Source organism: Pagrus major, chromosome 13 (assembly GCF_040436345.1).
Source record: "Pagrus major chromosome 13, Pma_NU_1.0".
In the NCBI taxonomy this organism is placed as follows: Eukaryota; Metazoa; Chordata; class Actinopteri; order Spariformes; family Sparidae; genus Pagrus; species Pagrus major.
Genome location: NC_133227.1, coordinates 6,738,246 through 6,751,630, shown reverse-complemented (window position 1 = coordinate 6,751,630; position 13,385 = coordinate 6,738,246). Strand labels below are relative to the sequence as shown.

General features: G+C 42.2%; 1 protein-coding gene across 1 annotated transcript in view; it reads left to right on the top strand.

Moving 5' to 3' along the window:
• Positions 1–13,385, top strand: part of LOC141006892 (ryanodine receptor 1-like) — a 49,264-nt gene that overhangs the window by 1,647 nt on the left and 34,232 nt on the right. The window contains exons 2-40 of the mRNA XM_073479187.1: positions 2,331–2,450; positions 2,548–2,646; positions 3,240–3,314; positions 3,448–3,526; positions 3,608–3,720; positions 3,807–3,906; positions 3,992–4,088; positions 4,453–4,527; positions 4,614–4,770; positions 4,872–5,036; positions 5,145–5,266; positions 5,367–5,553; positions 5,679–5,814; positions 5,952–6,047; positions 6,375–6,493; positions 6,650–6,783; positions 6,910–7,151; positions 7,279–7,471; positions 7,579–7,795; positions 7,875–7,979; positions 8,082–8,185; positions 8,273–8,356; positions 8,473–8,632; positions 8,739–8,881; positions 8,943–8,962; positions 9,044–9,234; positions 9,323–9,497; positions 9,612–9,820; positions 9,932–10,290; positions 10,382–10,511; positions 10,715–10,875; positions 11,203–11,365; positions 11,458–11,544; positions 11,633–11,859; positions 11,965–12,403; positions 12,479–12,677; positions 12,792–12,892; positions 12,944–13,060; positions 13,160–13,360. Coding sequence (XP_073335288.1) covers positions 2,331–2,450; positions 2,548–2,646; positions 3,240–3,314; positions 3,448–3,526; positions 3,608–3,720; positions 3,807–3,906; positions 3,992–4,088; positions 4,453–4,527; positions 4,614–4,770; positions 4,872–5,036; positions 5,145–5,266; positions 5,367–5,553; positions 5,679–5,814; positions 5,952–6,047; positions 6,375–6,493; positions 6,650–6,783; positions 6,910–7,151; positions 7,279–7,471; positions 7,579–7,795; positions 7,875–7,979; positions 8,082–8,185; positions 8,273–8,356; positions 8,473–8,632; positions 8,739–8,881; positions 8,943–8,962; positions 9,044–9,234; positions 9,323–9,497; positions 9,612–9,820; positions 9,932–10,290; positions 10,382–10,511; positions 10,715–10,875; positions 11,203–11,365; positions 11,458–11,544; positions 11,633–11,859; positions 11,965–12,403; positions 12,479–12,677; positions 12,792–12,892; positions 12,944–13,060; positions 13,160–13,360 — 5,901 coding nt within the window. The remainder of the gene's footprint in view (positions 1–2,330; positions 2,451–2,547; positions 2,647–3,239; positions 3,315–3,447; positions 3,527–3,607; positions 3,721–3,806; positions 3,907–3,991; positions 4,089–4,452; positions 4,528–4,613; positions 4,771–4,871; positions 5,037–5,144; positions 5,267–5,366; positions 5,554–5,678; positions 5,815–5,951; positions 6,048–6,374; positions 6,494–6,649; positions 6,784–6,909; positions 7,152–7,278; positions 7,472–7,578; positions 7,796–7,874; positions 7,980–8,081; positions 8,186–8,272; positions 8,357–8,472; positions 8,633–8,738; positions 8,882–8,942; positions 8,963–9,043; positions 9,235–9,322; positions 9,498–9,611; positions 9,821–9,931; positions 10,291–10,381; positions 10,512–10,714; positions 10,876–11,202; positions 11,366–11,457; positions 11,545–11,632; positions 11,860–11,964; positions 12,404–12,478; positions 12,678–12,791; positions 12,893–12,943; positions 13,061–13,159; positions 13,361–13,385) is intronic.

Sequence of the window (13,385 nt, the reverse complement as noted above, 5' to 3'; positions counted from 1 at the left end):
TTCTGCACACAGTAACTCAGGAACAGCAGGTGACAGAAACTTAGTACGTACTTATGTCGTATGCTATGCTAGTAATGTCAATTTGTTCAAGGGTCTTCAATATTTTGCTGATAGTAAACTTCTGACTTGATTTTCATGTCTACTATATAGGATAGATATTTCTGTAGCCGACATGACATGAGACTGATTAAGCAAAAACAGACTGCATCAACTCCCTTTTACACCACATAGACACAATACAAATTCTCTTAAATGATTGGGTCGTTATCAAGCTCAAGCAGAGCTTAATGACGAGCTGATCATTTGAATCAGGTGAGTTGGAGCAGGTAAACATCTAAAGCATGCAGCGCAGGGGGCAGGATTGAATGCTGCCTTAATTGAAGTGTCACTCTGCCCGCCTTGCTCATATTATGAAGAATAATTAATAATTTAGAAAATTAATTTTTTCAACTAAACATCTAGTGGACCTTTGGGTAGAACTGCTTCACTGTATTGCAGCTTTAACTTGAAAATAGAGTGCACGAGGTCTAGCCTTGTTTTGTTTGCGTGTTTCCCTCATCATTGCACATGTTTCTAATCTAAATTGGACACACTTGGATGTAAATTTAAATGTGTTAACAGCCTGTTTATGCCAAATTCTGCAGTGTGAACACTCTGATGCATAGTGCAGCCAGCACTATGCATCAGAGTGTTCACACTGCAGAATTTTAACTTTGTATATACCTGTTTAAATGAAGAAATATCAATTTACCAAGTTCACCATCTTTTCCACAACAATCACTTCAGACCTTAAACAGAAGTGAGAGTTGGGAGACGGTTTTCAGAATACCTACAACTTGAATCCATCATCAAAACAAAATTAACTTAAAAACCACTTGAACCTTTCAAAATAATTCATGATATAAACGTTCTTCCTCAACCGACTGAATAGAAATACATAAAAATATAACTCTTGACTGAAATTATATTTGTAACTGGCATGTGCCTTTATTTAAGGACACGAGTGAACCAGAATCTTTGGCAGATAAAAACGCAAACAGCTGAGCATGAAGTTTTGAGCTGAGGAGACTCAAAGTGAATTTGTAAATGTTCCTCTCCTCAGCAAGCCGACTAATTGCATTATCGAGTAAGTGCAATGTAGGCCATTTTTTTTTTCCCTGGCCATCAAATCCTGAATATCTGTTGCTTTCCCAAATGGGTTGTGTGAACAGCAGGTGCAGCAGCCTGAAATAGAGAGCTGGGTGGGGGAGTGACTGGTGTCATAAAGCCAGAGGGGTGGGGGGATTAGAGCTGTGCTGGTGACAGACAGAGAACTATATTAACAGACAAACACAAGTGAAGGTTAGGGTTAGAGTTGTTTAAGGAAACAGATCTTTTACAGGTTTCTGTTCTTTATGAATTGTCCCAAGTTTATATTACCTATGTATGCCACAGCGTTGTCTTTCTAAAGGTTTTTTGGACAAAAAAAATCAGAAAGGTCATTTTCACTAGCTGTGTTCCTTAACTGCCTCCTTGGTATGCAACCACCTCTAGCTTAGTTTATTTTGTAATGCCACCCCTTGCAAATATAGAGGCAATATGGGTCTTATGGATTTGGCCTATTAGACTCATAAATGGCATGTTTGATATATTTACTAGGGATGGCCTGGCCGGTAATCTGATCTGATATTCTGCATTTTTCCAAATATCGGAATCAGTGTTTGTTTGTTCGTGATGAAATAAAATAATCTGAATCTGCATAGTAACTAAAATTATCAACTAAATGTAATGTAGTAAAACGTGCAATGCTTTAAACATTTTGTGGAGTGGAAGTATAAAGTAGCTGAAAATAGAAACACTCAAGTAAAGTACAAATACCTCAATATCAAACTTAAGTAAAATACTTGAACATTCCATTGCTGGTTATTACACAATTTGACTCCCAGATTTAAATTTTTATTGCAAATGTGTGGTTTTATTGGTCTTCTTGATTACTAACTCTCTGTATCGGTGTCAGCCCTGTAAAAAACACATTGGTTGATCATTAATACTTACCCATGAAATGTAAGAGGCATAATGTAATCTAAGCTTTGCAGAATTAATTAAAGGGGACCTCCACCGATCACATCAAAGTCTGTGTACAGGACTTGCAGAGTGCTACAGTACAACAGATGTGCAGAAAGTTGTCAAAAGCGTTTTTTGTCTTCAGAAGAGGCTGCAAAAAGTGTAATAGATGTCATTATGTCCAGGTTGGGTCAGGTCATGCTAGTGAATCTCTGTTACAATTCAGTCCTCTTGCTAATGCCCCCGAAAAAACCCTCCTTCACTTTGGACTTGTTTTGTCTTTGTAGGATGATCAGGTGGTGCTGCAGTGTACTGCATCTATTCTGAAGGAACAGATCAAGCTGTGTCTGTCCTGTGAAGGGTTTGGCAATCGTCTGTGTTTCCTTGAGACCACCTCAAATGCTCAGGTAGTGAAAGGACATGGTGCCTAATGTATTTTATAGAATTTTCAAAGAACTGCAGTTGCTACTAATCACCTGGTTTTATGATTATTCTGTGTTTCAGAATGTCCCCCCAGACCTCGCTATCTGCTGCTTCATTTTGGAGCAGTCCCTGTCAGTACGAGCATTACAGGAGATGCTGTCCAACACCTCTGTGGATGAGGTACGACTCACACGTTGCCTCTTTTCCAGGGGATATATACAGTAAACAAATGCAATGTATTTTATCATTCAACAACTGAATCTTTGTGCTGCTTCTTTTCTTTTTTGACTTGACGCCACATGCTCCTACACTCTCTCACCTGCCGTAGGCTGTCGATCTGGACAAGTGGGTATGTTTGCACTGTCTTTATTGTCACTGTCTCACAAAATTTCTGTCCACTGCTTCATGCTGAAAGTTTGTGTCATAACTGCATTGCAGCTACCTTTCACAACCTCATTAGTACAACCTTCAAATGGATAAATAACAATAATATACAAAGAACATGACAAACACTAATGATGATCTAAAAAGAAATAGTAGTTATTTTTGGATGTTCTTCATAACTTTTCTCAGTGGTAGAATGCAACTTTGTTTTGCTCATTTGCCTCAACTGTTCTGAGTTTCACTGTCCCCTTGCTTGGTTTTACAATAGTAAGCTAGTAACATGGCTGTGGTTTTTATTTTTTCAATTGTTCAAAGTGACAACTTCAAATATGAACCTCCTTTCATCCATTGTACATTAAACTGACTCTGCTTCTGCCCCCTTCTCCCAGTCATCACAGGGTGGGGGTCATCGAACCCTGCTGTATGGACACGCCATCCTCCTGAAACACACTCACTCCAGCATGGTAAGCACATTTATAGTCAAATATGTGGCTCTATCTCGTTCCTCAAAGCAGCAGATCTACCCACAATCTCTTATTCTCTGAAATGTTTGTCATCTCATTACACTAACTTTTTATCCCTCTCTTTGTGCTGCAGTATTTGAGCTGTTTGACTACTTCGCGCTCACTGACAGACAAGTTGGCTTTTGATGTGGGCTTGCAGGAAGACTCGACAGGTGGCCCTGAACTTTAAACACAATATCTCCCACACGTGTCAATGTTGATTTCTGTATTCTAAATCTATTTGTCCACCACAGGAGAGGCCTGCTGGTGGACAATCCATCCAGCCTCCAAACAAAGGTCTGAAGGCGAGAAGGTCAGGGTGGGAGATGACCTCATTCTCGTCAGTGTTTCTTCAGAGCGCTACCTGGTAAACATGGCTTTATTTAAGTGCACCATAACTGACAATTTGTTGTCAGTTAATCTTACCGGTATAACCACCTGCGCTCTTTTCAGCATCTGTCCTATGCCAGTGGTGACTTGATGGTAGATGCGTCCTTCATGCAAACACTGTGGACCATGACCCCTGTGATGTCTGGATGTGAACTAGCTGAAGGTCTGTGATCTTGCTGATGAAAATAAAAGTCAGTTTTGTCCATAAAATTGTACACTCTCCTAGTAGTTTGACTATTTTCCTCCAGGTTTTCTGACCGGAGGGTATGTGATCAGGCTGTTCCATGGTCACATGGACGAGTGTTTGGCAATCCCAGCAGCTGACCCAGGGGACGACCAGCGCAGGTGACCAATATACCAGTAGATTACTGTACCAACAGATTTTGGTTGTTTAAGTTTTACACTTTATGTTACTTGCAACCATTCCCCAAAGCATACCACATGTTTTTCTGTATGTTTCCTGCATTATAAAGCGCGCTCTTGGTGCTGTGTGTCTTGCGATCATAGGGTCATAAGGTTCTTGAACACACCACAGAGGACTTTTTTCAGAGTGCTTGCAGTTTGCATTACTACATAATGAGGGAATAAGTGACAAATGTGTAAAGCCATAAATTAAACCATTGGCTGGCTGGAAGGGGGCAGTTTGTCAACCTTAAATTTCCTGATACGTGTTGCACATCATTCACTTGCGTGTTGGTTTTTTTTTCAGAGTTGCTCATTATGAAGGAGGGGCTGTATGCAGTCATGCTCGATCTTTATGGAGACTTGAGCCACTACGTATCGGGTGAGATTCTTGATTTCTTGCATTTAAAGGTCCAGTGTGTCGGATTTACAGTATGCTGATGCTCATTCATTTATCCCTGTTGGTAGTTGGAGTGGAGGTCACATTAAATGGGGCCAGTCTTTCCGCATACGTCACATAACGACAGGAAGATACCTCTGTCTGGATGAGGAGAAAGGACTTCTGTTGGTGGATGCGGAGAAGGCAAATTCCAAGATGTCAGCCTTCTGCTTCAGAATATCAAAGGTCATTGTCGTGCAAAGTCAACTGTGCCACAACTGTGTTTGAGAGCTAATTGTGAGGTATAGAGATTCTTGACATTCTCAACATTTTTATTGAAACCACAGGAGAAAATTGAAGTGACCCAGAAGCGAGATGTTGAAGGCATGGGCACACCTGAGATTAAGTATGGAGAGTCCATGTGCTTCGTACAACATGTTTCATCCGGCCTCTGGCTTACATATGCTGCTGTTGATGCCAAATCTGCCCGTCTGGGTCCTCTAAAGAGAAAGGTAAAGCAGAATTACACTTGATGCAAATATAAATCACCACTAATTGCTGGAGAAACAGTAACAACAATATATACATGTGTAATAAGAGCACCTGTGTTCAATCTTCAGGCCATACTACATAAAGAAGGTCACATGGATGATGCGCTCACTGTGGCTCGATCTCAGACCGAAGAGTCTCAAGCTGCTCGAATGATTTACAGCACAACAGGCCTCTTCAACCAGTTCATCAAGTAGCACTACTTCAGTTGTATTTCATACAAATCTTTGTTGATACCCATAATTCTTTAGATCCAGCCTGGTTTTCTCATCATTTTCTTTTCATGTCTCCAGAGGTCTCGATGCTCTGAGTGGGAAAAACAAATCTGCCAACCCCCCATCTCTGCCCATGGATTCAGTGGTTCTCTCCCTGCAGGACCTAATTTTCTACTTCCGACCCCCCGAAGAGGAGCTGGAGCACGAGGATAAACAGTTCAAGCTTCGCTCCCTCAAGAACAGACAGAACCTCTTTCAGGAAGAAGTCAGTCTACTGATCATTAAAATTTATAACAGATGCATGTTTGGTTGTAAATATATTTTGGTTGATTTACTTCCATTAAATATTAGTATTTCAGTTCTCTGTAAGATTTGTATTGCTTTTAACAGGGAATGATTACTCATGTCCTGGACTGTGTCGATCGGCTCAATGTCTACAACACAGCAGCCCACTTCTCAGAGTATGCTGGGGAAGAAGCCGCAGAATCTTGGAAGGAGATAGTCAATTTACTGTATGAATTGCTAGGTATGCCCGCCTGGTGATTTGTTCTATGCATTTATGGCGGTTTTAGATTAACATTTATGTTCCTGATACCAAGTCCCCTATCTCGTTTGTGACTTTGATGCATTAACAGTCTTTTCTGCTGCTCTTCCTTTGTGAAGCTTCTTTGATCAGAGGTAATCGTGCCAACTGTGCCCTGTTCTGTGATAACCTCGACTGGCTGGTCAGTAAGTTGGATCGTTTGGAGGCATCTTCAGGTAACTAAGACATTTGGATTTAAATGTACAGTGTAAATTTTGCTTCTTGTTTTTTTCTCTCCAAAAGCCAAAATATGTTAGATTGATAACATAACTTTGAATGATGAAAGCTTGTGTATTGCTCACTAGTATAAATGATCACTTTTGTTTTTTGCCATTTGAAACTGAATTTGATTTGTCACAAACAGCATAAAATATACATATGTAAAAGTAATATGATGCAATTTAAAAGAATATTCCTGCAACAATTTATAGTGTATTATTGTGCCTTATAAACATGTGCAGCCAATGTAAATAGATTTTTATACTCTTACATTTTTACAACAGGGATCTTGGAGGTGTTGTATTGTGTTTTGATTGAGAGTCCAGAGGTGCTGAATATCATTCAGGAGAATCACATCAAATCAATCATCTCTCTGCTGGATAAACATGGACGCAATCATAAGGTCAAGAACATTTAACATGCTGAGCATGTTGGAAAAACCTGAAAAGTCTGTTGATTGCAGTTCATATGTTCTTTAATATTTAAAATATACGAAGTAATATATCAAATCTGACGCTACATGACCTTCATGGTGTTCCTGTTTCCCTTTTGTTGTCAGGTCTTGGATGTGCTCTGCTCTCTCTGTGTGTGTAACGGGGTCGCTGTAAGGTCAAATCAGAATCTCATCACAGAGAATCTGTTACCGGGTCGTGACCTCCTACTTCAAACCAACATTATCAATTATGTAACCAGGTAGGTCACTTTGTATGAGCTTCAGTACAGGCTGAAAAAAAATGATATGCTCTCTGTTCTGTGCTGAAGCCCAGTTATCCAAACACCTGCTCTGAGTTAGGTATTTGCTTTGTAATCCTCCTACAGCATGAGACCCAACATTTTCCTTGGAACTTGTGAAGGATCCACTCAGTACAAGAAGTGGTATTTTGAGGTGATGGTGGACCACGCGGAGCCGTTCCTTACAGCTCAGCCATATCACCTACGTGTGGGTTGGGCTCTGACGGAGGGCTTCAGTCCTTACCCAGGTGGAGGAGAAGGCTGGGGGGGTAACGGGGTCGGTGATGACCTCTACTCCTACGGATTTGATGGAATTCATCTCTGGTCAGGTAACATAAAAAAAACTTGTCTTTTGAATGCATTTTGCTACATGATGCCAACAAGTTATACAGAAAAACGCCTTAATATTTCTTGTATATTGACAAACATGAGTTCATTTGCTCTATGTGTCCACAGGACGTGTTCCGCGTCATGTTGCCTCACCCAGTCAGCACGTCCTGGCAGCAGAGGACGTGGTCAGCTGCTGTTTGGATCTGAGTGTGCCCAGTATTTCCTTCCGTATCAATGGGCATCCTGTTCAGGGCATGTTTGAGAACTTCAACCTGGACGGCCTGTTCTTCCCTGTTGTCAGCTTCTCTGCAGGCATTACGTAGGACATTTATTGATCATAATTATATAATTTTCTATGTTTTTTTAATAAGTAAAGTACAGTTATGACATATGAGGCTAATGTCAGGTTTCCACTCCAACGGACAGGTTGCGATTTCTCCTTGGAGGGCGTCATGGGGATTTCAAGTTCCTCCCACCTCCAGGCTATGCTCCATGCTATGAAGCCGTGCTACCCAGGGACCGTTTGCGGATTGAGCCAATCAAGGAGTATAAGCATGATTTCGATGGAATCCGCAACCTGTTGGGACCAACTCAGTCCCTCTCACATACAGCCTTCACTCCCTGCCCTGTGGACACTATACAGGTAAAGTACTATTTCTTAATCCTATCTCTCTTTTTTCATCTTCATCTCTTACACTGCACTGAATATGTTATTCTTTCAGATTGTTCTTCCTCCTCATTTGGAGCGCATTCGAGAGAAACTTGCAGAAAATAGCCATGAGTTGTGGGCTGTTACTCGCATTGAACAAGGGTGGACCTTTGGACCAGTGAGTGTTTTCAGCATAAGTCATCCTTCACATAAAAAATGTTGTCATGTACAAAAACAATTTTCTAAAAAAGATCTTTGCTCGTTTTAAATCAATGTCAAGTTTCGTGATGACAACAAGAAGCTGCACCCCTGCCTGGTAGATTTCCAGAGTCTGCCTGAGCCAGAGAAGAACTACAATTTAGCAATGTCAGGAGAGACACTCAAGTAAGTCAGTTCCTTCGCTTAAACAACAGCACTGTCTTTTTTTTCCTCTCTTCATATTTTTAATTCCTCCTGTGGTTCACTTCAAAGGACTCTGCTGGCACTGGGGTGTCATGTGGGAATGGGAGATGAGAAAGCAGAGGAGAATCTGAAAAGGATCAAGCTCCCCAAAACGTGAGTTGCAAGGCATTTCATCTGTGAAATACTGTATTTCTTATATCGCATATATCGCTAATGGCCTTGTAAAGGCTCTCCAGGACCCATTCTGATCTCAAAGCATTGTTTGTTAGTTACATGCAGACTAGTGGATATAAGCCAGCCCCTCTGGACCTCAACCATGTCAAGCTGACTCCGAATCAGAACACTCTAGTGGAAAGACTGGCAGAAAACGGACACAATGTGTGGGCAAGAGATCGGGTTCGCCAGGGCTGGACATACAGTATTGTGCAGGTAACACCATCTGTTTTATGGGGAGGTCCCTATGATGATAATATATATGTGTAGATATTTTAATCGGTATCAAAGTTTATTATATTGATATTATTTTCTTATGTAGGATATAATGAACAAGCGCAATCCCCGTCTGGTTCCTTACAACCTACTGGATGAAAAGACTAAGAAGACAAACAGAGACACTGTCTGTGCAGCTGTTCGCACTCTAATCGGATATGGTTACAACATAGAACCACCTGACCAGGAGTGCAGTAAGTTTGCCCTGCTATCTACAGGCAGGATGGCAGGAATATATATTTTTCTATAGTCCTACAAGATTAAAGCAACGTTTAATGGAATCTACAAGCTTTTCTATTATTCTTTTCTATAATTACTGTCTTTCTGTTCATGTAGGCGGGGATGGACCAGGAAGCAGCTGTGGAAATAAGATCAGAGTGTTCAGAGCAGAGAAATCTTATGCTATCACACAGGGGAAATGGTACTTCGAGTTTGAGGCTGTGACAGTCGGGGAGATGAGAGTGGGCTGGGCCAGGCCTTGTGTTCGTGCTGACACTGAACTTGGTGCAGATGAGTTGGCATACGTCTTCAACGGCTTCAAGGTATGTGCAAGACTTAGTTTACATGCTTTTGAAGGATTTCAAAGCCTCTGTAATACCAAACGCTAAAATTTACAATGTTCCCTTTCAGGCTCAACGTTGGCATGTGGGAAATGAGCCGTTTGGTCGTCAGTGGCAGTCTGGTGATGTGGTGGGTTGTATGATTGACCTCACAGAGATGAACATCATGTTTACTCTCAATGGAGAAATGTTGATAAGTGACTCAGGCTCGGAGATGGCCTTTAAGGATATCGAGATAGGAGAGGGTAAGTACAGCAACAACTGACATCATATGAAGTTCCCAGGTAAAGACACTGGAGATCAGCATATGTGGGTCTGTTTTTCTGATGCATGTTCATGCATGTGTCAACCATCCCTAGGCTTCATACCTGTGTGCAGTCTCGGCCTGTCACAGGTCGGCAGGATCAACTTGGGTCAGAACGTCAGCAGTCTTCGTTACTTTACCATCTGTGGCCTGCAGGAGGGATTTGAACCCTTTGCCATCAACATGAAAAGAGACATTACCATGTGGTTCAGCAAGAGCCTTCCCCAGTACATCAATGTGCCTACTGAACATCCTCACGTAGAGGTATTGTGCATTACTTGCCACAGTGTTTGAATTAAATATTTCTTTGTCCCCACTATGAGTTGGGTGAATATTTTCAGATCACCAACAGCCCCACTTTCATTTATTCTTTAGGTGTCTCGGGTTGATGGGACGGTGGAAACTGCCCCATGTCTCAAAGTGACCCACAAGACATTCGGCTCTCAGAATGCCAACACAGATCTGCTGTTCTTCAGACTCAGCATGCCAATTGAGTTTCATGAGACCTTCAAAGTCCCAGCAGGGACCACCCTTCTCACTCGTGCCCTGACCATCCCTGAGGATGAGGTGGTAGAGGTGGACCCAGACTCTGACTTTGAAATACTCAAGAAGTCAGCGACTCGCAAAGAGCAGGAGGAGGACAAGAAAGAACCCTCTGTGCCTAAAGAGACCCCTGCCAGCAAAAATGGAGAGAATGAGAAGGATGCCTCAACTGAGAAAAGCAAGAAGAAAGGGTTTGTGTAGATTTATGGAGAGTGCAGGTTGCAGGTTGTATGGATTAAGAAGGCTACAACTGGGATAACATGCTGCTGTTTTTTTTTACAGATTCCTTTTCAAGGCTAAGAAGGCTGCATTAATATCTCCACCCCCTGTTGTTCCCACCATGCCCCGCTTAGTGGAGGATGTGGTGCCAGATGACAGGGATGACGTTGACATCATCCTCAACACCACTACAGTATGACTTATATTTGTATGGTTAACATATTCATAACCATATCATGGTTACACTTTGCTCATTTGAGCTTTCTTTCTGTAGAGTAGATACAATAATTAACATAGAATATTTTATTACATTATTTTTCAAGTTGAATGTGTTGAATCATCTTCAGCTGAATCTGCACTGATGTTAATTTCCCATCCATCTTCTTCCTTTACCAGTACTATTATTCAGTGCGAGTGTTTGCGGGGCAGGAGCCCGGTGGTGTGTGGGTGGGCTGGATCACGCCTGACTATCATCAGTATGACCCTCATTTTGACATGAGCAAAGTGCGAAATGTAACAGTCACTGTGGGTGATGACAAAGGCAACATTCATGACAGGTATGTTACTCTTGTAGACAAAGAAACAAAAAAAACCCATTGTGTTTTCATTTAAAATAACTGACATTCAGTTAATATATGCAATGTCATGATTTATTTATTTTTTTCTAAAAAAAGGCAGTTGCATCACACTTGATACCATGTGGCCTACCTTTTTAAAGAAGAATGAAAAATAAAAATGTAGATGACAAACCCATAAAACCAATGATCTGTTGATGTTTACAATCAAGACTCAATAGTCTAACAATGCCAAAGTCGTCAGTGCTGAAAACAATGTTTAGATTGAAAAATTAATCAAATCATGACACTTTTGTCTGTCTATCTCAGTATAAAACGCAGTAACTGCTACATGGTTTGTGGAGGGGAGTTCAGCAGCTCCCAGCAGACCCGAGTCAGTCAAGAGGATTTTGTCATCGGCTGTCTTGTTGATTTGGACACAGGACTCATGACTTTCACTGCTAATGGAAAAGAGATCAACACGTTTTATCAGGTCAGATAAGCTTCAGTCTGGTATTCATACAGTTCCTTATACAGTCTTAAACTCATAATTTAGTGCAACCATCTTAACTTCCCTTTTTGCAGGTGGAGCCCAACACAAAACTGTTTCCAGCTGTCTTTGTCCTTCCTTCCAGTCAGAATATGATTCAGTTCGAGCTTGGCAAGCTCAAGGTCAGTCACAAAAAGTCTGCATCAATCTTCAAAATCGAGACTTACAATTTCAAATTACCAACTCTGTTGTGTAACTGTCTTCCTTTAGAACATAATGCCTATCTCGACTGCCATGTTCCGAAGCGAACGCAAGAACCCTGTCCCCCAGTGCCCTCCTAGACTGGATGTCCAGATGTTGACGCCAGTGATCTGGAGCCGAATGCCGAACCACTTCCTGGCTCCAGAGACAGGACGTGTTAGTGAGAGACTGGGCTGGGTGGTACAGTGTCAGGAGCCACTCACCATGATGGCCCTCCACATCCCGGAGGAGAACAGGTCAGAGCTGCAGCACTCTGAATTTATCTGACACAGGAATTTCAAAAAATTGTTGCCGTGTTTTTTTGTTTTTTTAGCAAATTTAAACCCCTTTGCATTGTCTAGGTGTATTGACATCCTGGAGCTCTCTGAACGTATGGACTTGCTGAAGTTTCACTATCATACTCTAAAGCTATACGGCTCAGTTTGTGCTCTGGGAAACAACCGAGTGGCTCATGCTCTGTGCAGCCATGTGGATGAATCCCAGCTCTTCTACGCCATAGAGAACACCTACCTACCTGGACCAATGAGGAGTGGCTTCTACGACCTGCTCATCAGCATGCACCTGGAGTCTGCCAAGAGGAATCGGCTGGGAACCAACAAGGAGTTCATTGTTCCAATGACAGACGAAACGCGCACTATCACTCTGTACATTGAAAGATCTAATGCTTTGCCCGGGGTCGGCCTCACAACGTGCCTGCGTCCCAAACTCCATTTCTCCCCCGTTGGGTTTGTTGGAACAGATCAAGACATCTACACACTGAGTCCAGTCATCCCCTTACAGGTGAGGTTGAACAGGTTTGGCCTTTTAAGGGAACTCTTGAGCCACTAATAATCTTAAATCTGCTTCAATTTCCAGGTGCTGAAGACCAAGGCCCTGAACATGCTGACAGAGGCTGTGCAAGATGGAGGTCAAGCCATGAGAGACCCTGTGGGAGGCAGTGTTGAGTTTCACTTTGTTCCGATCCTGAAGCTTATCAGTACCCTCCTCATCATGGGCGTGTTTGATGACGAAGATGTCACACACATTCTGAAGATGCTCGAGCCCACAGTCTTCAGTGGAAAAAAAGCAGAAGAAGTCGGTGAGGAAAACACCAACTCAAATGAAGAGAAGGAACAAAAAGCACCGACAAAAGCAGGAGCGGTGAAGGAAGAAGAACGGGAAGCTGCAGGGGATGAAGAAGAGGAATATGAATATGAGGATGATGGCTTGGGTGAGGAGGAGGAGGAGGAAGAAATGGAGGAAGAGGAAGAATTAGAGAATGCAGAAGCCGTCATACCACATGAAGAAATGGTGGATCAGACAGAGCCAGTAAATGGCGAGAAAGGAGCTGAGGAAACAGAGAAGGATAAACCAGCAGAGACAGCTGGTGAGACTAAAGAAGAACAGCTAGAGCAAGGACTTTTCCAGATGAAGCTACCAGAGTCTGTGAAGCTGCAGGTATGACTGGTCCTTTTAGGATATACAGTAACAAAATGCTTCTTCCCAGTGATACTGTTATTATAGTATTAGTGATTCACTTTTCCTCTTGTCCTTTAGATGTGTACTCTACTGCAGTATTTCTGTGACTGTGAGCTACGTCACAGAGTCGAGGCCATCACCGCCTTTTCAGACCAGTTTGTCAGCCAGATACAGTCCAACCAGAGGCAGCGCTACAATGAACTTATGCTGGCCTTCACCATGAGTGCAGCCGAGACGGCCCGCAAGACCCGCGAGTTTCGCTCCCCACCACAGGAGCAGGTACACCCAGAATATACTCTTCAAA